This window comes from Chionomys nivalis, chromosome 12 (genome assembly GCF_950005125.1).
Source record: "Chionomys nivalis chromosome 12, mChiNiv1.1, whole genome shotgun sequence".
NCBI classification, from domain to species: Eukaryota; Metazoa; Chordata; class Mammalia; order Rodentia; family Cricetidae; genus Chionomys; species Chionomys nivalis.
Window position 1 is genome coordinate 16,315,896 of NC_080097.1, and position 27,326 is coordinate 16,343,221.

Sequence of the window (27,326 nt, forward strand, 5' to 3'; positions counted from 1 at the left end):
CATTCAATATGCAAATGAAATTTTTTTCAGAATAGTAAATTCATCGGTAAAGTTAACAGGAGATTTTATATAATAATGCAAAGACAGCAATCGGCATCTACAGCAGTGCAGCCCAGTCCGTGAGGAGACGGTGAGGAGGAAGAAGTCACTTGGTGAAGGTTTGTTCCTTCCAAGGGATTCCAACTCTCAAGGGGCTCTCCCTTTACCATAATCACATTTTAGTTTGTAGTTTTCAACAAATTTATTCACTCTGCTGTTTTAAAACAATTCCCAAATTATTAAAACACAAGCCCCAGAAAAAGTTTCATCCAGTAAAGCTAATAATTCGCCCCACTTTACAAACTGAGAAACCAAGGCTTAATGTCTTCTAACTTTGTGGTGATCATTCATGGGAACCAAATATTTCGTCTTTACATTTCACATAGTTACCCTTAAACATTAAGGTCAAATATATTTAAGGTTAAATTTCAATTAGATGTCACCAATTCTCTTAGTTAGTTTTCATTCTGATTATAAAACACCCTGACCAAAAATAGCTTACAGGAGGACAGGGTTACTTGGCTTTCAATTACAGGATCAAGGTCATCACTGAGGGCAAGTCAAGGGCAGGATATCATGCAACCAATCATATCATATCCACATATCAAAAGCAGAGTTTGTCTACTACGGGCAGCACACTTGCTGCGCATGCTCAACCAGCTTCCATAATTTTGTGCACTTTGGGGCTCAGCCCATGAAAACAAGTGCACCCACATTCTGAGTGGCTCTTCCCACCTCGATAAATATCGAGATGAGCCCCTCCCCGAAATCACGTCCACAGGCCACCTGATCTAGGTACTCTCTTATTCAGGGTCTCCTCCCAAAGTGAATCTATCTAGGTTGTGGCAAATTGGCATTTAAAGTATATAGGGTGATAGTCAAGTATCAAAGTATGTTAGCAGTTCAGAAAAGGAATATAAAAGCAGGGACAAGGTAGACTTCCTTGGGAACTAGCAGGGAGAGTCCAATTGCATGAAGAACACATGAACAGAGATGCTGGGGGGGGGGGGTGAAAGCCACCAGGGAGTCCTGTACAGGACAGGGATGAAGCCTTGTGTAAGAAGAGCAGGTTTAGAAGTGCCCTTGGTGGAGTGAGCTGGGCGCATCCTTACTCCAAAACACTCATAGAATTCCTTGTTTGCACAACAGTCTATGTCGTCACTGCCTATGTCTGCTGTGACCTTCTGTTCACTGAGACAGCCGGATTTGGCATTGGCACTCACACCCAGACCATAGTTTTTATCCCTTAAACCTCACTCTTCATCACACTCTTAGCTCTATCCCGTGTAAAGTTAACCTTTTAAAATAGACATTCATGTTCTGCTACCAGCTTCACGGAAAACATTTGATAGGCTCCAACAACCCAAGATTTGGGTCCTAGCTGTACACTTAACTAGCTGTGAAACCAAAAGGGTGACAGGGAGAAGCTGACAATTAGCTGGCTGTGAAGCCCCCGGTTGTTAGGAGAAAGTGCTGCATGGGTTTGTTTCTCCTGCCCTTTCAACTTTGCAGAATCTCGCTGACAGCAGAGGAAGGCACCCATACCTCACAGCTTCGAGAGAAACTGCGGATCAGCATATTCCCTCCTTTACCATAGAAAGGAAACTCAAGAATGGCCAGGAAGAATTTATTTCGTAGCTCTGTCTGGTAAAATAAGCATCAGGTTGAATTTGAGAGTCTGCTTCCTGATTTTCTTCCTGTCTCTTGTCTCGGGACCCTTTTAGGCGAAGTAGAAAGATCCCTGTGGGGCTTGATGACACTTCAGGACATAGGAAGGAGCTACACACGGCACACAATGAAGGAGGTCTTTCAATCCTTTGCCTGGCCAATCCCTCTGCCGGAGGAGAAAGGATCCCGTCCTTCATGTTGATTTGAAACTTCAAGGCAAACCAAAATAACAAAAGGTAGCTCCCATAAACCAACCCAATTTCAAGTATCACTATGGGACATTTCTGTGAGAAGCCAGCATATTCAAAGTCAGGTCTCCAGTTCCCAGAGTGCCATGGATATGTTAGGATCTTAGTTAAACGTCAAACAAACAGCTTCGTGTGGAACACAGTTCTGAACCAGGACTGCCCCTTTCAGTGGGCAGCTGGGGCTGATACAGTACAGGCATTGCCTTAGGGGAAAGGTTGCAGCAAGATCGCTCAGAAAACACGGGAGGAGTTTAGTGGCGAATGATGCTGGGGTAGGGGCGAAAGAATAAAAAGACTTGTCTGGGGACAGCGGAGACCCCAGTCAGTGAGCTGTTGAGAATTCACTGGCATTCTCTCAGCCTTTCTCAGGCTGGGTGGCAGCTGAGATCCCACTGAGTCTCAACCCCTAGGACCTGGAGAAAGAGGTTCCCTGCTGGTGGCTCTAAGCCTGGGGCTTCGCATTCGTGCAAGGTAACTAACCATTCACTTTTTATTGGTAAATTAAAATCTGTGAGACTGGACCTTGTTCTGAGGCTTCCCACTTAGTTTAGTAGTTTGGGGACTTTAAAATAAGTAAAACTTAAACACAACAGCGATTCAAGCTGAGACTGGGTTGTAAAGCGACTGGGCAAAGTCACTTGGGAAACACCGAAGTTGGTGCCGATATTCTCTGAGTTCCCGCGGAGTGCATTGACGCATGCCCTTGGCCGCTAGGTGCCTTCATTCCGGGTCCCCACACTTAGCTAAAACGGTCTTGCTTCTTCCCGGCAAACACGAGTGCTCTTTCCCTGGGACACCCAACCTCCCTTGTCTGGAACACCCTCTGCCAGAATGCTCCGCCCCTCAGTCACTGGTCTACGGCCGCAGGGTCGGGAGCTGGGGATTAAAACTCAGCGAGCAGGGTCAGGAAGGAGACTGAATGCGGGCGAGCGGGTGGCGCACGCCCAAGTTCCCCATTGGCGCGCAAACTTAAGTTACTGTTAAGCGGGTAGTGGCGGCCAAGCTAGCGTGCGTGTTTGAGGAGGCGTGGCTGGGGTAGCTGACAAAAGTGCCTTGTCGTCTTTATTCCTCTGTTGGTCTCCAGACTGAAAACAGCGGAAAGGCTACCGGACTCCCACTGGAGCAAGCAGTAACATGCAGCCGCCGGCAAACCAGCGCGGGCGCGCCTTGGTGGCGCTGCTGCTGGCCTGTGGCTTGTTGGGGGTTTGGGGAGAGGAAAGAGGATTCCCACCTGCCCAAGCCACACCGTCTCTTCTGGGGACTGAAGAGGTAATGACGCCACCCACTAAGACCTCCTGGACGAGAGGTTCCAACTCCAGTCTGGCGCGTTCCTCAGCACCTGCGGAGGTGACCAAAGGAGGGAGGGCGAATGAAGTCTCGGCAAGATCCTTCCCTCCTCCATGCCTACAAACTGTTGAGATCAACAAGACTTTTAAATACATTAACACGATTGTATCCTGCCTCGTGTTCGTGCTGGGCATCATCGGGAACTCCACGCTGCTGAGAATCATCTACAAGAACAAGTGCATGCGAAATGGTCCCAATATCCTGATCGCCAGCCTGGCTCTGGGAGACCTGCTGCATATCATCATCGACATCCCCATCAGTGTCTACAAGGTAATGCACCTGATCTGCGGGGGCTGCAAGCGATGCGGGGGCGGTGGGTAAGTGGAACAGCCTTTGGAGTTTGGAGGAGGGTTTCCTCCTCTCCTACAGTGACCCTCGACCAGATTTTCTTCTCGGTTTTTCTCTTAGCCACTGACAAGTGTAACTTTCTGAGCGGTGACCTCGTTATTATTGGAAAGAACTGGGGTTCCCAACCCAGGCACACTGAATCAGGGACTCTGAAGTAGATGGTTGCAGTTAGATAAAAAAAAAAAAAAAAAAAAAAAAAAAAAAAAAAAAAAAACACCTTTCTGTGTGACTATGACAAAACTGAACATTGAGAATCACAAACTGCAAAGTCAGTTTTTCTAGGTACAGCCTCCTAAAAGTATGCTCCTACAAACTGGGAGTTTATTAGGAAGGCAAATCTTCCCCCAAACAGAATTTACATCTTTAAACGCACAAATAATTAGTGACCAAGGTAATTTTGAAGAAAATTGTTTTGAGGACCCAGAAAGTAGGGGTCCAGTAAGGTTCTGGGATTCAGTGGCTTGGAAGAAAGGCAGAGACTGGTGAGTAAGTAAAATGCAGTTCCTTGCTGCAAGTAGCCTTGGGGGTTCTTCACAGAATAAATGTCCAGTTCTAAGCGTTGCATTAAATGTGTTACTTCCTTCATCCGTCCCAGCAACCCACACGTAGACGGTTATTGCCATTTTCCATGTGACTAATAGGGTGCTCGAGGGCCCTCTGTGAGGCAGAAGTGGCAATCAGACTCCACTATGTCAGATTCCCAAATGCAAGCCTCCTGACATTATCTCTGCTTATTTCGTGAACAAGACAGAGGAGGGCTCTGTAATGAAGTCTATAAAATTCCCAGTAGTTAGCAGTGCTGTGATTTCCCACAGTTATCAGAAGAAATGGGCTCAGAAAGCAAGGCAGGACGTGGACATTGTCAGTGCTAACTCCAGGTGGTTTGGGAAGTCGGGACACACCCTAGCGCCTGTGGCTCTCATTTTCTTCTATTTCCCAGTAAGGCTTCTAGTGCCACCAAAGGTGAATTTGTGCTGCTTACAGAAACAGATCAAATAAAAGAGGCAGAAATGTTCGGAGCTGTGCGAACATGAACCCTGCTTCCTATCATTAGCAATAGAAAGTCACACATAAAAACAACCCGAGTGTTAAGGAATGAGAGCGCACTCTGTGGACCTCTCTGTAAGGAGAAGAGACAGTGCTAGGTTGGGGCAGGTCATACAGAGCACCACAACCTAAGGGACAGGAGTGGTTATCACCAGGCGGCCCATGACATCCCCCTTCATCCATCTCTGGGAATTCTCATCCCAGTAGCCATGTTTTAAGGGAATTCCAGACATTTCTGAGGCTTAGAGATGGAACATAGATTAGGATCCAGACCCTGCAGGGAAGTGCTACCAGAAATACAAGGAACTGCTAAGATCTGGGACAGCAAATGCTTTGACAAACTCTGAGGGTCAGGCTGGAAAGCATCTAAAGTACAGTCACAACTCTGGTGGGATCAGAAGTGGCCCACTTCCTTCTTACGGAGCAGCAAGTGAGGTCTTTCCTCGGGTGCTGAGGGAAGCACTTCAGTGCAGTTCTTCAAAACTGAACTGAGAAGTTTTACAGTGGAAAGTGTGAGGGATTTAAAAATAGCCGAATCAGGGTTCCTCTCCAAAGAGGAGATTATAATCTCCTTTTCTAGGTATGCACAGAAAGTTGGTGAGAGTTCTGTTTGGAGCAGCCTTGGCTGACCTAAACATTTAACTAAGTTAGAGACCTCCCTACATCAGCCAGCCATTGAATGGCTGTGTGGAAGGCGGGGCGGAGAACATTTTCCTCCCTTGTGTTGAGGCCAGACCAGATGTAAAAGGACCCTTCTGAGACCACTGTTCTTTCTGCCTGCTCAAATGGCTATGTAGATAAACCTGAGAACATCTGACTGAGCATGCGGGGTTCCTTTCAGGTCCCTCTAGTATTCCTCCGGGAAGTTATATCCTTTGCCCTAGAATGATTCCCAGTACGAAAGCTGTGCTTTTGTTCCTGAAACTAAGTGATGAGTCATTAGAAAACTAAATAGTTAGTCATCGAAATCTGTCTGAAACAAACCCATCATCACTGTGGGTCTAGAGCTATGAGTGTCGGCATGAACTCCTACAAATCCTGCGTTGTTGCCTTTGGTTTGGTTTCAGGCAAAAACAGTGGCCACTATTTATTGGGCACTATGCATTCATTTGATTTAATTAAATTACTTGGATGATGTGAGACAGGATGTGTTGCTTTCAACCCTGACTTAAGTCATTGAAGAGACAAAGAAGTAACTTACCCATTATCGCACTATTAGAAAGTGGTTACTCTGGACCTGAACACAGCTTATCTTGTCTTAGAACCTGTAACCTTCCCTAGCACACTATCAAGAATGCAAAAACCCAGCATGTCCTTCTCCAGCCTGAGCTTTCTACGGACCTCAGCTTGATTGCAGAGGTGGATTGTGACACAGGACCACATTAAGTAGGCCACATGGTAAACATTTTCAAAATTCATTTGAAACATCAGAATTGAAGTCTGGGAGTCCTTTTCAGATAATCTATAATATACACTATTAGTGGATGCTATTCTAAAGACTATTTGCTAGAACATCTATGATGAATTTAAAAAGTCATTTCAGTTCTCTAAATAATTATGGCAGCAGAGAAGTTTTTGAAAATATGTATTTAGAATTTCAGAGCACTTGACATTTTCATTCCTAAAGAATAACTTTGGTGAGCTATGACTGCTGTTTTAAATATTCTCCAAGGTGAGAGCTTTGAATTGTTAATCTCTAATTCTTTGACAGGTTGTTAAAATTCTCTCTGGAAATCCACTATATGCAATTTTGAAGGATTCAGGGTCCCTTGCCCTTTTTATTGATATGCCCTAGCAGCTCAGGAATGTCTTCTTGATCTATTACATTCATCTGAAGGTCAGTAAACACAGAGTTCAATAATGCTGACAAACCACAGTATGTCACAACTCCTGTCGATCCTTGAAGTCATTCTTAGTGGGCAAGGTTTCACATGAATTCTGGCAAGGAGCAGACAACCTTGGGAAATCTGCCTGCCCTGCCACATGCCCTGCCATGCCCTGCCATGCTTCTTTACAGAGCAGGGTCCCTAGAAACTTTCAGTTGGAGCCATTCTGCTCCATGGTGTACTTTATCAAGAGGACCCTGTGCTGAATGCCAGGGAAGAGTTTCAGGACCCTGAGCAAGCTGAGACTACTAAGCACTTCAAACACTCATGTAAATTATGTGTGAAACAATAAGCCCTTTGAATCCTTCTCATTGGGATGCACGGGGCTGTGCTTACATTCCAGAACATAAAACAGCTGAAACACATGGAAAATGCAATCATCCACAGTGTATAGTTTGAAATGACACAAAGATATGATACCAATGTCACATGAATTTGTAGATAGCTCAGTAGATAGATAACATCTGGCCCTGGGCCTAGGGCATAGTAAGCAAATAATAAAAGCTATCAGAATGTTTGTGCTTGTGTATTAAAACAAGAAGGGAAGTTGATGTTTGGAGTGTTCTTTTTTTATCTTTTGTCATTACAAACATGACTTTAAACATCACAAGTTCATACACCCAAGTTTGCACACATGTATATGGGTAACTACCTTAAAGGGTAAATCCCTAAAACTGAAATTTCTAAGTCTGTCATGGCGTAAATGAACGGAAGGCGGAAATTATAATAAAATATTCAGCTTTAATTAGGGAAAGACTCACAGAACCGAAGTTACAGCGGAGAGCAGCAAAGTAGAAGGGGCGGCTGGGAGCACGCCTGCAATCTTTATAAGTAAAAAATATCCTCGGGGGACCCCGCCCCCTGCTAGCAAGGTGATTGGCTGGGTCTCCCCTACATCTCCCCTTTTTGTCTAAATAAGATAGAGCCAAACCAAATACAACTATATACAATAGGAACACATAAGAACCTGCTGTCTGAGTACTGTAGCAAAGCTACATAGAAAGCAAGAGTTGACAGTACTTCTGCATGCTAAAGTGCTTTACTAGCACTGGTCGGCTGGTTCATGGTTTTGATTGGTGTGAATTAGCAGCAATATTTTTTAAAAATTGATAGCTTGCTGGGGATAAAGTTTTTCTTTTTTTTTTTTTTTTTTTTTTTTTTTTTTTTTTTTTTTTTTTTTTTTTTTTTTTGAGACAGGGTTTCTCCGCAGCTTTTGGTTCCTGGAACTAGCTCTTGTAGACCAGGTTGGCCTCAAACTCACAGAGATCCGCCTGCATCTGCCTCCCGAGTGCTAGGATTAAAGGCGTGCACCACCACCGCCTGGCACTGGGGATAAAGTTTAAGTTCTTGAGCAAATAATGAACTTTTGAATTAATAAATGTTTTACTTAAAAAGTGTAATTTTGTGTTGTTCTTATAAGAATAACGAATATATACGATTCTCAAAAAATGGCTTCCTTTTGTGTACGCAAGTTGAACTTTATGTAACCTGATTGTAACCTGAAAGGCCCATTGGCTTTCTCTATTAACTACTGTGATAAGGATCTAAATGCAGTCTGTGTGCAGTGGTGAAAATTAACTTAGGAACGCACTGGAGTGCTGTGAGTTAGCCTTGCTGTTAAGACTGGTTACACCACCATAAGAGAGAGAGAGCTGTGGAGGCACAGTCTTGACAGGCGACATTTCTGATCTTTAACATTTAATCGGTTATGTTGGAGCACACACAGCCTGTCAAAATGTAGGAGTCCTTCACTGAGTCCTCAAATCAGTTTTGAGTGAGGTGGCGTGGCAGGAGGTCAGGCATTTTTTTTAATCATTATGATTTTGCTTATGACTCCACCAATTATCATTATGAACAAACTCACTTTTCTCACTACCCTACCTTGATTCTTTGTAGTTGCAAACAATTTTGAGTAAAATTAATTGGAAAAGGAAATGCTGAGGGACCAGTCTCAGAGCTAACTTTTGAGCTGACAGTTTTCCTCCCAGTAAAGCTGAAATGTATGTAGACACAGCAATAGAAGAGGGTTCAATGTCCCTGGGAGGAGAGTATGTCCTCCAAATTTAATAACAGTGCTCTTATTATCACTCAGTAACTGAGATATTTCAGTTATGTCTTAGAGCTGTTTAAAGATACTGCAATGGCATAAGCATTTGTGCCAAAAATTAAACCAAGGTTATCTTTGAGATTTATTTATTTGGAAAAAAAAAAAGAGGCCCAATTCTCTTTGGAAAAGAGTTAATACGTGGGAAAGCCATTGTCTCTGGGTGACTTGAGTCTATTGGCAGCTCTGTGTGCACTCCATGTCTTGGGTCCAGCACTCAGAAACAGATGGATTCTGTGCACAAGTGCTATCATGCAAAGGACATCAGATCAAGGGGCCTTTCCACTTAGAAAGCCTGGTCCCTTCTGTTTGAGGGTGTTGGCCAAACCAAATACCAGATCAATAGCAGATTCAAGTAACCAGGTCAAGACGTCACATCCCCCGTGTACCACTTCACAAGTTGGCTGCAGACTCCTGTGACAAAATGCTTAGCAAACACTGGGCTCGTCACAGTGAGAGCTATGTTTGCCTTTGATCTGACACTTGGACCCCATGAATCTAAGTCCCTAAAAAGACCAGGTAAAGTTTCTTTTGATACTGTAAAGCTAGTTATCAATCAAAGGCTTCACATTATTTTCTTTCCTTGTTCACATAGAGTTGTTCAGAAATTGAAAATATTTTCATACTTGTACAAAATGATGACACGGCCAAGCTTTGTGTCAAGGCCAAGAAACTTGGTTGGTCATTTCACGAGGAAAACCATATAAGGTTATCCTTGTGTAGCTGATATGCTATAGCTGATTATTTTCAGAGAAACATGTCAAATGCTAATAAATGATTAAGTGATTTAGAGTGTGCTGACAGAGAAAGCCCGAGCTGAAATAAGGTTTTAGCTGTAATTTATGATGTGAAACAGTCTCCTTCAGAACTTCGCAAAGTCTTCAGGGGGTTGGCTGTGTTCGGAGATGCATCCCAGACTGGTGTCTGAATACACCTTGGCCCACACAAGTCTTCTGTATTCTTGGTGGTTTATATTACACTCTCACTCTTTCCCTGGGGACTCTCTAGTGAAAACATAGAACAAGAAAATGACCAAAACATGGCGGAGAATGTGGGGAGGCGAATGGAGAGCAGCGACAGACAAGGCGACCATGCTCATTCTTGAGTCAAAAGTTTATCAGTCAAGTTGACCGAAGAATTTTCCCAAGCAAGTCTTCCCTGTTTGGGGCTCCTGCTCCTCCTCCCTGCCTCAGCTTCACTGTGGATTCCAGAAAGAAGACAAACTAACCTCAGAATGTTTACACTGTACACAGCCTCTTCCCCTCACCCGGTGATTTTTAAAGGGCTTTTAGGTTCTGTAGAATTCAGACATCTCAGAGAAGATTATCAGTGTCCCACAAGATATTCTCCAGCAGTGCTGGGCCTAACTGTGGTATGAAACGGCCTACAATCTTTTGCCACGTTCGTTCTGTCTCTGATTCATTTTGAATCCTGTGGGTATAAGAACCCCAATTCTCCAGTCTTTTTAGGCATTGTGGGGGATCTTCTTAGGAGGTCCAACTCAGATAAATTAACCCAATGGTTTTGTTATTTCTCTTAGCTGAATCTCTTAAAAATACATAATGTGTCAAGAAATCTTTTAAACACAAACTGTGGTTATGCTTTTAAGTGCAGATAAGGAGACAGTAGTAATCTTTATTTTTCTTTTGTCATGCTAAGGACCAAATCCAATGTCTTACATAGACCAGGCAGTCCATTTCTTTCCTGGCCTGTTAGAGATTTAGAAATAAATTTCATGTTGGTGGTAATAGTAGAATATATTTAAGTAAATTTGAATATCTCGTAAGAAACAGTTTCAGTATTACGTCTCTGATGTTTTTAGAGATTTGTTACAAGCACTTTATTTACCACCAGAAAGCCAGCAGTCTATTTGGTCATGTGATATGTGACTAGATAAAACAGGTTCCCACGGTCTCTGCTTTGCACAGCTGCAGGTATCACTTAAGTGCTGTACTGAGGGCACTAGTTGGTACAATATCTGGTCACTTATTTCTAGCCCACATAGCCTAATGTTTAAGAGACTATTTCATTTTGCTCCATGCTAAGACCTTTTAATTTATGCTTGTCCCTGAGGGCATGGGTACAGTATATATGTATTTTAAATGCTATGGACTTAACTAGAAAGTTAGTGTAACTTCTTTCAGTATACAAATAAAAGCAGTTCAGACATGGAAGTACCTGAATGAGACTGTCCAATGTTCAAACATCTCCTCCCAAAATAAAACTTATCTGCTAAAGGAAACTGAGAAAGAAGAAGAAGAGAAGGAAGAAAAGGTGAAGGAGGAGGGGGGCGTAGAGGAGTAAGAAGAGGAGGAGGAAGAGGAGGAGGAAGAGAAGAAGGAGGAGGAGGGGTGGAGGAGGAGGAAGAAGAAGAGGAGAAGGAGGAAGAGGAGAAGGAGGAGGAGGTGGTAGAGGAGGAGGAAGAAGAGGAGGAGGAGAAGGAGGAGGAGGGGGAGAAAGAGGAAGAAGAAAAATATTTCCTTTCCCAAAGTTTGGAAATATAATGCCAAGCATTTCAAAGACATGTTCCCAGCCCTTGGAACAGAAGCGACTGGCTGTTTCTTCTACGGGTTGTTAACCCGTCCTCTTAGACATCATCTCTTACCATCCATGTGCATCAGAATCTCTGGTCCGAAGGAGAACACAGGATCTCCCTACGCAGAGAGAAGCAACAGAGTCTGCTTCATGTCAGTCACTTCCTTGACAGGTCTGCAGTGGGAGAACAGCTGGGGGAGAAGGAGTACCTTTCACCTCTTCCTGTCAGCTGGGCAAGTCAGAGCTCAACAAGACCGCAGCTCTCCACCAAGCCTTCATCCCAGAGAGCCCAGCCCTAAGGCAAGAGAACCCGATCAGCTCAGTAGGAGACACAAAGGCAAACGCACCGTCCTCTGCGTTCTCCAAAGGGTGTATTGAAAGGATGAGGTCGGAAGCACTATGACAACGCTTAGCTTCAATTTCTGTCTCATGGTCAAAGCCAGTCATGTGTTCACTTGGTTTTGTTCAACAACCATTTAAAGAGTGACCACCATGTGCCAGGCACAGTTCTGGGCATGCTAGATGTCATAGAACAGTCTACAGGAATTTTTACTCAGAGCTCAGCAGGCGTTCCTAGTTTGAAAACTGTAGGAAGGAAAGTGGTAAGTGTGGTTAATGAGGGGAGGGGGCATTTCTTTGTGCAAGATGATTCGCTTTGGCATTTCCTGGCTTTTGGGGTTTGATTCCTTCTGGTATGAGCTGGGAATTAGCACATTCTCCCCACCCCATTTAATTACCATAAGAATGTAATTTTTAATTAAAAGGAGAACTGAAAAATGTAAAGCGTGTTGAAGTGGTTTTGCATTTGTTTAATAATCTTAGTGAGAGTGTTTGTTCCCTGCTCATGTGATCCTGTTAGAAAAGTTTAACAGTTATGCAATATAAAAATAATATTGCAAGTTGATATTAAAATAACTTATTTGGGTTCTCATGCCTTTTGCTTTTTAAGCTTAGACAAGATTGTAAATTGAAGACTCAAAGTGGTGATTACTGAGTATACTTCTTACAATCGGCCTGGTGGTGTCTATTTTCAATTTACTGTTTGTTTGCTTCGATCACTCAGAGCAAATGTGCTGGGGAATCAGCATGCAAGCCTTAGGGGAAACAGGCCAGTACAAACATTTTGTCAAATAAACACCGCAGTGCAGTGCTTGCAGGACACATCTCCAACAAAAGCCATTGGGTTTTATTTAACTAAGATGAAATGAAGTGGAAACCAAGTGTCAGCGAAGGAGTTGTTGCTCACTGGCCCACCACGCTGACCGTTAGATGTTATAGATCCGAACTGAATTTTTTAAAAGTCTCTGTAAGTTTAATTTCTATAGAAACGACACACTGACCCTCTTCTTTTTCTCTTGTGATGGGGATCGAATCCAGTACCTCGCACCATTCTAGGTTTGCATTCCTTCTACTGAGTCTTCAGACCAAGACTGATTTTTTTCTTCAAATCACATTTGATTCATCTTCAAAATCAGGTCAAAAATTTAAATTATGCTATTAAAGGGGTAAAACCCAGAGATAAATACAAAAATAGGAACTAAGCAATTAGTTAATTAATTAAGCAATTGCTGCATTTAAAATGAAGTTGCTTCTTCTTTCCCTGGAGTGAATCAGTGCCCAATGATTGGTGAAAGAGTGAAATTTCCACATATAATTAAAAATATCGAAACATATTCACTCACAAGATTTCAAAAGCTCTGTCTTGGTTGAGAGTAAATATCTGGCAAACTTCACCGGTTTTCCAGAAAGACTCAAGTGTTAAAAGAGTAGGCATCTCCGCAACTTCAGCAAGCCCCAAAGACTGACTTCCGAAGATGATCACTGGAGACCATATGAATGACTGCACTGAGCACCAACAGGGGACATGTACCCTCCAAGAGGGCGACTGACTTGGCTGGGTCTCCACAAAACCTTCTGACTTTACCTTTTTGGGTTAGATAGCTTGAGGGTAATGTTTAAATAGCGAAGAAGGATCAAGCATGCCATTGTAAAGGTCTGTTTGGGGCTTTGTAGAGGAAGAGTCCTAGAGACCATCTGAAGTTCTCTTCCTTACTACAGAATAATGGCAGCAATACGGTGTACTCTTCTCTTCTTTGGCCTCTCAGAGCAACAGCTGCCAGTTTGGAATTGAAGAAAGTGTGAGATACTGAAGGCCAGTGAAAATTAATGCTCTCTTCTGTGCAGCCCCTTTCCCTTCAGAACTGTAGACTGGAGAGTAGTAACCACTCAGTTAGGATTAGGCTCCTAACTATCTCTCTGTTGAACTAGAACAGCACTGTTAGGGTTTCAAGTTTATGTTTGCCTGTCTTCTGTGATAGCAGGGGTCAGAGGTTGTGTTGCAGGCCTCCCAGTGGTATGAAGAGCAATAGCCCAATGTCTCAGCTGAGCCAAAAATAATATCAAACTAAAAACGGATCCTAGACATAGGGAAGAGCTCATTTTCATTGGTCAGGATGCCTCCCCCTGTTGGCCTGAACACTCACACCTCTTGATCTTTTTATGACTGTACCCACCAAGAAGGGGGCAGTATTAAAATATTTGGAGACAGTTTGAGAAAGAAGGAAAAATTTTAAAACATCCAAATGTTTGACTATGATATGAAAGAAAATTATTAGAATAAACAGATGAGTGGATAGAAAAGTAATAGACAGTAAATAATGATACTGATGATAGATGATGATTATGAAGATAGATAGATAGATAGATAGATAGATAGATAGATAGATAGATAGATGATAGATAGATAGACAGATGGGAGATAGATGACAGATACAGATGATAATAGATAGATAGGTAGACAGACAGACAGATTACATATATAGAATGGAAACTGACTAAGGGTATTATGAAGCTGAGAAGTTTCACTGTCTGCCATCTACAAGCTGGAACATGGTAGTATATCTCCATCTGAGCCCAAAAGCCTGCCTTCCAAGGGAGTCATTGATTTAATTGCTAGTTCAAGCTCCACAGAAAACAAGAGAGGTCTAAGCAGGTTGGAAAGAAAGATATAACTTCTTCCTTCTTGTACTTTCTTTTTTCTATTTAGACTCTCAATAAATTGGAGGATGCTCACTCACATTGCAGAAAGCAATCTACTTTATTAATCCAAAGATTCAAACATTAATTTGGGGCCTGAGATATACCTTAGAGGTAGGTGCTTACCTCACATGAGCAAAGCTCTGAGTTTAATCCTGATAACAAACATACCATTTCACTCTAAAATAAGGTTGTGTTAGCCCCCCACACACCACAACGCCTGTCAATCAAATAAGTATTTAAAGTTAACCATAACGTTACACACTTAGGACACAGTCTTACACTGCAGATAGATATTTCGCGCACAGCTATGGGATTCCAAACAGTTTTATTTAATCTAAACCTGCTCTTTCTGTAAGGCCAGCTTTGTAAAGACTATTACTCGGGTATCACCATGATTATAAACAGACTCTAGAGATATGCAGTTGGGTGCAGGTGTGGATCTGTTACGTAAATTGTTAACTAGAGCCAGGCAGGGTTAGGATGAAGAAGAACAAATCGTCCTACAGTGTTAAGACTTAGACAGTAAAGCCCATGTTCTTTTGTCCTGTGGCAACGAGCAATTTTGAAGCAGCTCAGTTGAAAGACTCCAGTGCGGATTTTCACAAGGGTGCACTCAAGAGACTGGATGACCCTGTGCTTTCGGGAATCGTTGACCAAGCACTTGCTGGCTCAGACACTTGTCACCACCTTGCTCCTTTGTTTTAGGAGACCTCAAATCTTGCCATGTTGGCTTCTCAGAGAAGTGCTTGAGTGTTCTTATAACAAAGCAGCTGGCCTCCTCTGCATCAAGTGAATCCAGAGAGAGTGGCAAGGTCATCATTTGTCTTTTATGAGCTTTTCAGAAACATGTATGCCTTGCTGATTGCCATATTTTATTCGTTATGAAGAGTTTATTAAGCCTAACCTCAACCAAGGGGAGATACATAAACATGATCTTTGGGAGGGGCGGTGTAGATATGTATGTAATTGTCATAGCAAGCTAATAAAGGTCTAAGAGCCTCAGACTTCCCTTCTGTCAAATGGGAATTGCAGAGATAGGGTTCCTTGAGTTTGTCATGAAGTCAATAATACAATAAACGTGAAGTGTCTCCTAAAGCACCTGGCACCTTGCAGGAAATGTGCAAATGTTAATTTTGTTGCATTTTCCCGATTCATCTGTAACCAAAGAGAATGATTAGACAAAGCATTATTGTCTGAATTATTTATATGTAAGCTCTAGAACCAGTAGTTTGCCCTGTACTTAGAATAATATTTGTAGTGAATACTCAGTAAACATTGGTTAAATTAATTAACTAATCATGAGTTGATTGACTAAGACAGAAGCTATAATACATGTTGTAGAATCTATTTAGTTAATAGACATATAATATTGTCTTTTAAAATGCTAATTAACTAAAACCTTTTATTCATTATGCAATTTCATATAAAAATTGCAATTTCTGCCTTCTTTAGAAAAATTAAGGAAGTTTTTTATTCGAGGTTCCTTAACAAATAGCACATGATGCTTGTCAGACAGAGACTAACCCAGACTCCACCACTCCTACGACCTCCCTGACACCAATGACTGACTCGCATTGGCTCACCCTTGACTGTGAATGTGCCGGTCCCTGTATGTTTCCAAACCCCTACATAGAGTATGTATGCAGAGCCGGGCGGTAGTGGCGCACGCCTTTAATCCCAGCACTCGGGAGGCAGAGGCAGGCGGATCTCTGTGAGTTCGAGACCAGCCTGGTCTACAAGAGCTAGTTCCAGGACAGGCTCCAAAACCACAGAGAAACCCTGTCTCAAAAAAAACCAAAAAAAAAAAAAGTACGTATGTAGAAAGTCTCCCAACCTTTGTTCCTTTGTTCCATGTGTCCGTGTAACTTTTTCAAAACCAATTTAGAAATTAAACCTGTCTTGTGTTCATTCTTCCCATCTCAGTCCTAATGAGACACACGCTGTAGCCGGTGGTGCCTGTGCAGGTTACAGAACAATCAGCCAAGCCTGGCAAGCTCGTCAGAGTACCACAATCAGTAAAAGGGCAGAAATAGCCAATGGTGTTTCAGAACAGATCTCACTTTTGTAAGGTTATTTTTTAAAAAAAAAAAAATAGTTTTTAAAACCATTAGATTATAAATAGTTTTCTTTATTTTCAAAATATCATGAATATTAGATCCAGATGTCTACCTTAAGAGATTCATTTACCAATATAGGGTACCCAGTGTCTAAGAAGGAAAAGGGCTATATTTAATAGTAGATGTTGAAGCCCAATAAAAGGAAATACACACATATATATGGAAAGAGAAAGAACCACAACCTTTTGCTCAGTATCTATGTGTTTTAGCAGCTTATTTGCCAAGCTCCTGCAGTGTGTCAGACACCATTGGAAGCAATTGAGGAACTCATACTGTCTCACACTCCAGAGAGTCAGGCAGCAAAGCTAAACACGTAATAAAATATTTTTTTATTTGCAGTAAGAGTAAAAGCCATAATAAAAAGAAACTGGGAGGAGGGTGGAAGAGGTAGGGAGGTCTGGTCGGTAGCTGGAGTTGCAGTGTGATCTAGGTAGGTCGTGTGGGGAGAGGAGATCTGAGCAAGACCTGAAGGAGGTGAGAGAAGGCACGCCTCTCTGTTGTGAGAAGGTAAAGAATGGCAGAGACCAAATACCCCGCTGTGGGCAGACACCTAGTGTGTTCAGGGAGCCATGTGGCTCCTCTGGGTGAGTTAGCTAAATGAACTGACTACTGATAAGAACGAGACCTTGAGTATCTCCAGAGTGCTGCCCACAAGGGCAGTCCAGTCTCCTCCACACAAAACTATTTTCCTTTTTGTTTAATAAACATATTTTAACATGGTCATGACCTAAGGTTGAAGGCTTTATGAAATATACAGGTTCTATTTTCTAAAGGAATATTAAGCAACTGGGGTAATGGGCCTTGCTGATGAGACCCTGACAAAACCACCATCCACACACAATGACCTCACAAACTGGCTGTGCTTGTGTTATCCTGAATATAGTCTCCTGTTTTACATGTGGTCACCAGTGCTTTCCAAAGGGTAGTCCTTTGCTCTGCCTGTTAGTCACCTGCACCAAGTGATGAGTTCAGATGCAGCCCCGGGAAAGCCGTGCTAACAGAACTTCATGTCTCTTCTACGCAGCTGCTGGTGGTAGATTGGCCATTTGGATCAGAGATGTGTAAGCTCGTGCCCTTCATTCAGAAGGCTTCTGTGGGGATCACCGTGCTAAGTCTATGCGCTCTGAGTATTGACAGGTAAGAGTCCGTTCTTAGGCCAAGGAGATCCTACACACCGTATAACTGCTATGTTATGGAGGGAGTAAGCTGCGCAGTTCAATAAAATCACGCTCTCTACCTGCTTAAAAAATAACTGTTTACATCTTCAGATATCGAGCTGTTGCTTCTTGGAGTCGAATTAAAGAAACTGGAGTTCCAAAATGGACAGCAGTAGAAATTGTTTTAATTTGGGTTGTCTCTGTGGTTCTGGCTGTCCCTGAAGCCATAGGTTTTGATGTGATTAAGACAGACTACAGAGAAAAGCCTCTAAGGGTCTGCCTGCTTCTTCCGGTTCAGAAAACAGCCTTCATGCAAGTAAGTGTACTTTGCTTTTTCTTCCTGCACTTTCCTTATAAATATTTAACTATTTCCCCTAGTTCCCCACCTTGGTAAGCTATTGATTTATGACTACCTTTGGCATAAATTAAGAGTTTGGATCCCAAGACTGTGAGGTTAAGCATTACTAGTGACCCCACCTGTAAGAATCAGGGTAATTACCTCTCCAAGAATACCCTAGGTAGCAGGGATCCAGATAAATCAGATTCCTACAAGAATGGCTGTGGCTTTATAACTTTTGTAACTAAAGTCCCAGGAAGATAGACACTGTTGTATAACCTACAGAAGACAACCCAACATTGTCAGAGAAACAGATGGTTTAAGCTATGTTTAAATAGAAGATACCTGATAGTACGGATTTAGAATGCCAACCTGTCCCTTCATACCTTCATTGTTAATATGTATATTAATTTATAATTGCATATAAAATATATATTATATAATTAATAAATATATGTATAATTTTGGCTATCTATTAAAGAACTTTTGATCAGAAAATAGGGAAAGGAAGGGGACATTAGTCTCTAAAAGATAGATCCTAAGTACAAGAGTTTTGTCAGTGGGGCAGTGGTGGTGCATACCTATAATCTGAGCACTCAAAAGGCGGAGATAGGCAGATCTCTGTGAGTTTGAGGCCAGCGTGGAAATTCCAGGACAGGCTCCAAAGCTGCAGAGAAACCCAGTCTCAAAAAAAAAAAAAAAAATGTTTTTTCAACAGAAAATGGTTAGTACTAAAGGGGTTGAACCATTTTTTTTTATTTTACATGAACAAAGCTTCTATAAACTTTATGAACTATGCATTCAGTGATAAGTAAAAGAACAAAGGCAGACGCAGAAGTAAAATGGAGAATGAGGTTGTTGTTTACTAAAAGGGGAGCACAACATCGGGACATAAAATCCTTTCTAGCGTGGATATAGCTGCATTGATTATGTTTTGAAAAAGTAGCAGCAGAAAAGAACACAAGAAAGATAAAACACACAAGCATTTTCTAAATTGGCATTACATGTATACATCACAGATCTAAGTGGCCAGGGTAGATTTGTTCACACCCGTTTCTCACACTAAACACTCTTAGTAGCAAGGGAAAATGTCACCCAAACACTGTGATGGGTCTTCATACTTAACACCAATAGTACCTAAAATCTGAGGTATTTGGTTATCCAATGTTTCATCTTCACATGGGAATTTTGCTCAGTTGCTTAAATCTTACTTATACTGTCCCAAAGAATTGAAATATGTCCTGTAATGTTCATTCTGCTTAGTGCAGGCCTTTAGCTATGTGTTTAGTAGATATGGTTCAAGAAATGTATGAAAGATGTGTTACAAAAATCATTCTACTTTTATGAACTTACATTGTTTTTAGTTGATTTTTGATATATAAGATTTTTTTTTTTAAGAAGAAGATGTTAATCATAAAATTTCCCTCTTTCCTACAGTTTTACAAGACAGCCAAAGACTGGTGGCTGTTCAGTTTCTACTTCTGCTTGCCACTAGCCATTACGGCGATCTTTTATACCTTGATGACCTGTGAAATGCTGAGAAAGAAGAGTGGCGTGCAGATAGCTTTAAATGACCTCTTAAAGCAGGTAAGAGAATGCAAGGACCTGGTGAGCTGTGGCCGTGATGATGGTGGCAAAGGTGAAATTCACAGTGCTGATAATGGCGATTAACTTACATCGGACACTGGAGCACTTTCACTTTCTTCCTTCATTTTGCTATTTTTATAATAAAAAGGCATTTTGTATTAATTATTCAGAGACTAAGTCTATTACCTAAAAGGATCTAGGGACAACCATTACCTTTTGCTGTTGTTTTGTTTTAAGACAGAAGCTCAGGTAGCCCAGGTTAACCTTGAATTCAAGGATGACCTGCAACATCAAATCCTTCTGCTTCTGCCTCCCAAATGATGGGATTGCAGACCTCACCACTTGTCCAGTCTGAAACACACACACACACACTCACACATACACACACACATACACTCACACACACACATATACACACACATACACACACACTCACACATACACACTCACATATACACACTCACACACATACACTCACACACATATTCATACATACACATAGTATGTTTGTACAATATATAATTTTAGATTTATTTTATGTTGGATGAATGTTTTGCCTACACCCATGAGCACCTTATGTCTGGTATCCATAGAGCTCACAAAAGGCATCAAATCCTCTTGAACTGAAGTGATTGATGGTTGAGAGCCACTATGTGAGTTCTGAAAATTGAACCTATATCCTCTGAAAAACAACAAGTGCTCTGAGCTGCTAAGTCATCTGTCCATCCACCCCAAACCCTTACTTTTTAAAGATGAATCCCTAACAACTGTAATTCTCATTCACACTGTCTAATTGGAAGCTCACTGACCTGAGTCTTTGGTTTGGTAAATACTATGAGATATCCTGTCTGAGGAGAGTATGTGCTGTGAATACCAATGGCTTTATAAGGGTTTGTGGTCCTATTTCAGAGACGAGAAGTGGCCAAGACAGTCTTCTGCCTGGTTCTTGTGTTTGCCCTCTGCTGGCTTCCCCTTCACCTCAGCAGGATTCTGAAGTTCACTCTTTATGACGAGAATGATCCACACCGATGTGAACTTCTGAGGTAAGAAAGATAGAATGCAATGGAACAGGACACATGTGCCATGAAAAGTGGTGACTACTTGGGGGAAGGGAGGCCAACAAGCATGAGACAGAGGGGAGGGGAGGGTACTGAGGGAGAGGGGCGAATAGGAGTCACGTGTGAGGACACGTGTGAACACTCTATGATGGAGCTCACTGATCCGAATGCTAACTTAAATTTTAAGAGAAGAAAAAAGTGGAAATAATTATGTAATTGCCATTCAGATGTCTCCCCATCAGTCCTCCGAACAGGCAGAAAGAATATGATTTTCATATCTTTAGAGACCCCTGCTTTAGATGGATAAGTAAAAGGGATGCAAGAAAACCATGGGCTATAGGCACAGGGTTGTCAAATGATGAGTGAATGGCAAGACAAAAAGTATCAGCTCTATCTATACACCTCTATATATACTATCAGATCTTCATGATGCCCTCAAACCCTTGCTTTTCCGAAAGTCTCATCTCTTCCAAATGAGAACTGTATTTCCAAAAGGAGAACTGGATATGGAAGTAAAGGCAGGAGAGTGCAGTGTAGATGACAGAGAGCGAACGAGAGAGAGAAAGGCAGGCAGAGAAGCGAAGACAGCGACCTGCATTAGCAAACCAGTGGTGAAACTCAAACCATTGGTTGTGGGGGATTTTGCTTTTCTTCATGAAAACACAAAGGTGTACATTAAATATATACTTGAGGAAACATAATTTTTACAGACACATTTTGGGCTTCTTCCAGCTTTTTGTTGGTTTTGGACTACATTGCTATCAACATGGCTTCTTTAAATTCCTGCATCAATCCAATCGCTCTGTATTTGGTGAGCAAAAGATTCAAAAACTGCTTTAAGGTAAGAGAATAATCTAAAATAAAATGTTTCCTGTGGTCTGCCATCAAATATAGGCTTTCAGAAGCACTAATATTTCTATCGAGAGAAGATTGGCAAATTGCTAATTTCCCTGTGTTATAAGATATATGACATTTTAAAATATCACTTGTATAAAAATCACTACAGTAAATATTTGCTTGCAAATCCTTATCAGTAATCTCCCATGCTTTAGCCACTCAGCAATACTATTGGAATTGCTCTGATTGACAGAATCACATGCACTGATAATGTGTGTCATCCAGGGAAGTAAGATTGGAACATAGCTGAATGCACTGTCCCTCTGATTTTGGTAGACTTTTTATTATTGTCCAGCTACCATGTCTGTTATAAATAAGTTAATTGTCTTTTCTTATGGGCTATGGAAATAAAGTCAAGGGCTAGGAGATGCCTCAGCAGGTGAGAGTGTTTGCTCTGAAGGAGGGTCCAAGTTTAAGTCCCCAGAACACATGTGAAAAGTCAGGCGTGCTGTTCTGGGCACAGTGGCAGATGCCTTTAATCCTAGCACTTGGGAGGCAGAGGCAGGCAGGTCTCTGTGACTTCAAGGCCAACCTGATTTATGTAACAATGCCCTGTCTCAAAACACGAGAGAGAGAGAGAGAGAGAGAGAGAGAGAGAGAGAGAGAGAGAGAGAGAGAGAGAGAGATCAGATGTAGTTGCTCACATGCCTATAGCTCTAGCACTAGAGATGAATGGGACAAGAGGAAGGCTGGATGGGGCTCTGAAAATACTAGCCTAGTTCAGTAGAAGATCATGTCTTAAGGGAACATGGTGGAGGGGGACAGGTTAGGACACTCAGTGGCTTCCTTTGGAACACACATCACAGCCCCCCCCCCACAGACACACACATGAACAGAAACTATAAAAAGATTAAAAGCATTTCTACTTTTATACCTTCTGTAGATAGCGGTGATATGTTGCTCCATGTAGAATATAATTATATCTCACTCAGATGTTGGCAATATGGCACCCATCCATCCATTAATTCTCTCAATAGCACAACACCAAGTAAAATATGCTTCTCCTCAAATGAGAATGAGCTATTGTCCTTGGTATTTCATTATTTGAAAACCAAAATTCATTTCATTGTAAACACTAAAAAAGTTAAAAATTTCTTTGTCCAATCACAACCCTGACATTAGGAGTAGAAAAGAACTTTTATCAAAATCAACTCCTTTCTTTACAGAGCAGGAAACCTGCTCTTTCCCTGAACATATAGTTTATCATAATACAAAAAGAATAGACTCATAGTCTATCATAAAATAAACAAAATGAACAAAGTTATAAAATTTTTAAAACTCCAGTGAAAAGTAGAAAAAATGAAATCAAGATGCTTGCACCCTTTATAAACTTATTGCATAATAATACTGAAAGGGCATGGGATAACAGCATGTGTCTTAAAACAGCACGGCAAAATTAAACTCAGGGACATGGCGAGAGGCCTGTGTCTGCATCAAGTGACAAAAATCACGTAACGGGGCATGTACACAAGTTACATAAACGTATAAGCCCAAGCACATGTACAGCTGTAGTGTTTCTGTTCTCGGGAGAAATGCTTGACCTTCAAAGTTGTCACACATTAAGAACTTTTTTTAAGTAAATGAGAAAAAGTATCAAAAATTAAGAGTGACTTTGGGGATTAAAGAGATGATTCAGAGGAAAGAGCACTCGCTATGCAGGCTTGAAGATCTGAGTTAAACTCACCATGTAAAAAAGCCAGGCTTGACTGCTTATGCCGGCCACAACAGCTTTACGGGATGGAAACAGATGCTAGAGACAGCCTGAGCAGTCAGCTGGGCAGAGGCAGTGAGCTTCAAGTCCAGTGGATGTTTCTTGGTTAATGTTAATTACATAAGTTTTTTTCTTCTTTGTACTTTTTAGTTGTGAAAAAAATCATCACATGCCACCATGGCAGCCATCTTTTCCATTTTTAAAATTGTATTTATTATTATTGTGTGAATGTACTGTGTGTATGAGCATAGGTGTGTGCATACCATGGTGGACAAGTTCTGCAGTGTGTGTGTGTGTGTGTGTGTGTGTGTGTGTGTACGCACGCGCACGCACGCACACGCACATGTCTGTTCTCTTTCCAAGAGCTCTGCCTCTCACGCTCAGTTCATCAGGATTGCAAGTAGTAAACGATTTCACTCACAGAGTCATCTTGCTGACTAACTGCTTCAGTTTTAAGGGGGAAATGAGAGGATGTGGGAAGAAAGGGCCCAAGAACCCCACACTTACAAGAAGAGTCAGAGCACTGAGAACGCGAAGAGTAGTGACCGTGTGACTGAGTAAACACGTAACCAGTTGTTCTGTTTTGTGCAGTCCTGCTTGTGCTGCTGGTGCCAAACGTTTGAGGAAAAACAGTCCTTGGAGGAAAAGCAGTCCTGCTTGAAGTTCAAAGCTAATGATCACGGATATGACAACTTCCGTTCCAGCAATAAATACAGCTCCTCTTGAAGGGAAGAGTATCCGCTCAGTCTCATCATCCTTGTTTTGGACAGATATCATTAGAGAGAGAGAGAAAAAAAAAAAAAAACCTTTGCCAAATCCAATGGAAAACTGTGTTTGCAGGAAGGCTTCCACAAATATAAAGGGGATTATTTTTAACAGCTGTAACTTTTAACACCTGGTGTTCCATGAGCTGTTCACAGCCTAGGAAAGCGGTGAAATGGATGAGGTCTCGGCGGGAAAGCACTTAGATTTTTAACCAGCACTTCGACAAGGCTATGAAAGCTCCCAGTGTATTCATATGCCACTTACATTTAAAAACAAGCTCACCCAGAACCTCTGTTTATCGTCCAGTCACAGGAATCTGAGAAAAGGAAAGTGTGGCATCGGAAAAAAAAAGTTTCAAATATAGTTTCAATTACTCCATTTGAAACCTTTTTTTAAAATGCATTAATAAATGTTTTGTGCATGATGTCAACACTATTGAAATTGTAATTGTACAGGAAATACAAAATCAGTGTGCTTTGTGTGCGCTTTAGGTGACCGCAAACACCTAAATGATCAGAAGGGGGTATAAGAAAGAGATGGTGCCTAGATGTTTCAGGATCATTGTATTCTTTACATTCCAATAAGAGCAATGTCACAGAGGGAAAAAAAGGGGGATGTGTGAGCTACTCTCACTGAGACTTCCGAACTTCCCCTTCACAGGCATGAAAGGAACGCCAAACAGAACACTACCTACAATTTTTCGTGGTTTTTTTCAAATATCTTTCTACAACCGAAGTTTGATTACCATTTGATTAGTTTCATCATCTGTAAATACTTAGCTATAAGCACTCCATGTAGATGATTTAACAAAGGGCAGGTCCCAGCGTTTGTATCTTTATGACAAAGGGATGCCAGGAACCCGGTAAGCGACAGAATGTGAATTGCCCGGTGCGTTATTCACATGGCAAAGAAGCAAGGCAAATCTCCAGCCGCGCTGCGGTTAAAACGGTCCACAGCACAATATAGTTAAATACCATGTCTTAAAGTCGTAGCAACTAGTTACTCTAACCAGCTCTCTTGGAGCTATTTTGCTAATTTTTATATATATTTTTTTTTTCTGGAAATAGCCAATAGAAAGGTGATGTGAACATGGTGCTTTTTCTAAAACTTAGAGGCAAAAGCACTTTCGGGGACTGCAAAACGCCCCACACTGTGCATTCTTAACCGAAGTGTGGTAGGTTCACTTCGGATGAGCAGTGTGTGAAGAATGGCCAAGAGAACTCCAAGAGAGAGGAAACGAGGTGGGATAGAAGGAAACCCGCGGGGAAAGGGTCCCATTCTTAGCCCAGCGTTCGTCACTGGCGCGTCATAGCAGAGCAGAGGTCCTGGGTCGGCTTCAACAGAACACAGCACAGCGTTCTCAGAGTGTCCAGGGAACAAATCGAGCCCAAGAGTTTTAACTTTGTCTTAAAATATAACAGAATTTCCTTTTCCCCCCTTTTAGTAACCCAGGCCACATGTTGAAAATGAGCTAAGAATGCAGTTTTCTGCCAAAATCCACTGTGACAATACAATAAACCCGAATACGACAATGAGGTCAGAAAGAAAGGAAAATAATGACCTGGCATGCCACAGGGACTCTATTTAGGAGTCACCCACAGTTCTTGTTTACGGGTTCCTCCCCACCATTTTCTACTTTTCAATATAAAAGACACCCTATATTTTCAATTTTCAATTTATGAGTCTCCAGCCCTTTCACAATATGAATGTATTTTTAATTCTTATTAAGTTTTAGATCAATTTTATTGCTATGTAGTAAGTTCTTGCATCTTAATGCTCTTCTTGTTTAACCCAAATACTCTTTCCCTCTAAACATCAGACTCATGAGCAATAATCATCTTGTCAAATTATGAAATGGCATAAGAATATGATGCATACAGTATTTTTAAAGAGAAAAAGCATTCGGTGGATTTTTGATTCAAAATTTTAGCATACAGATAAAGGGTGATAAGAAACAAATATAATCTCTGCATAATTAAAAATGAAGATAAGAAAACATGCCACCATCTAACTTTAAAGCCTATTTTCTAATATTCAAGCTGCCTAATATAGCAACACATAAAAACAGTGCTAACGAGGATGCTCTAGGTTAAAAGATTTGGAAGTGATTTTAACCTATTTTTGCCTCTTACTCGGTTCATGTTGGTCTGTGTTCAAACACCTTCCAGTATTAACAATGTACAACCGCCAAAGGAACACTGTTGTTTTTTTGTTTTTGTTTTTTTTTATCAGAACTTGAGTTTTTTGTGTCTAACATACAATTGTAATATAGCCATGTAAAATAATTGTGCTTTGTTCTGCCATGGTCACTTAATGTGGCAGCTTGTGTAGTTGCTTACTCCTTGTTTTGTGAACAAACCAATAAATATTCAAATCATTTCAAAGAGCAGCTTTATCTTTTACCATGTGGGCATCCATCAATTCGTACTACCTAAAGGGTTAAAGCAGGGGAAAGATGCTGTAAATGAACACTATCTATGTTAAATATATCATTATCAAGGAATGAAAGTTCAATTAAATTGCCACGATTTTGAAGTTTGCCATGCTTCATTGTGAATGTATAGTCATTTTCCACAACTGATTAACTTCTTGACAATCACTGGAAATCTTTGACTCTCTATCTGCATAGCTTCCCTTGGAGGCTTCCCATCTTTGAGTCTCACTGTGCTACATGAAGGATGAAATGAGAGTTGGGCATCACTCATTGCATTTCTCAAGCAGCCTTTTTGTGTTGACTAGGAGCAAGGTAGAATAGACGTTATTATAGGCTGAGTGCCCTCAGCAGAATATCTGAAGTCTGAAATACTCCAAAATCCCAAACTTTTTGAAAGTGGAAAATTCAACCTTTGATCTCCTGCTATATAATACAGACTCCGTGCAAATAAAACTAAAAATAGTAAATAAAATGAGAGAAATGCAAAACAGATCATTGCCAGTTCAAAGGACCAGATCCTAGCATCTCAAACTGCCGTGTGTAGCTGGTGAGTGCTACACACTCTTCTAAAGGACAGGTGGCTTATTTTTCTAAAGACTGTGCCAAATTTTGGGGAGAATTGTAGGCATGGTCACAGCATGAAGGCAGGATTCATTCTTTTCCTGGGGTTGAGGGTTGATTGAGGAAAACTTTATTCCATCGACAGTAAGATTTTCAGTCCCTAATCTTTCTAGCAGTAACTAGGAGCCATATCAGGAGGATGAAGTCTCTACTTGAAGAAAATAGCAAATCTGCAGAGGAGAACCCTTCAGGCCCAAACAAAGAGAGTTAGGAGGGCTCTCACAGAAAGGGGTTCTGTGCCTTCTCCATTCTGTGTGCATCCATAGAATTTTTAAGCTGACACTAGGTGCCACCTTTTAAAGTATGAAAGAGTGTCAGAAGCTCATAGGCATTTGGGGAAACTTTGTAGTGAAAGACAGAACTATCAACTAATAGGAAAAT

At 41.4% G+C, this 27,326-nt stretch overlaps 1 protein-coding gene across 1 annotated transcript; it reads left to right on the forward strand.

Moving 5' to 3' along the window:
• Positions 1-2,810: 2,810 nt before the first annotated feature.
• Ednrb (endothelin receptor type B) lies at positions 2,811-26,410 on the forward strand. Its single transcript, XM_057786600.1, has 7 exons — positions 2,811-3,572; positions 17,403-17,515; positions 17,647-17,851; positions 19,310-19,459; positions 20,369-20,502; positions 21,250-21,358; positions 23,717-26,410. The coding sequence occupies exons 1-7, from the start codon at positions 3,090-3,092 to the stop codon at positions 23,849-23,851; spliced, it is 1,329 nt and encodes a 442-aa protein (XP_057642583.1). The 5' UTR covers positions 2,811-3,089; the 3' UTR covers positions 23,852-26,410.
• The last annotated feature ends 916 nt before the right edge of the window (positions 26,411-27,326 follow it).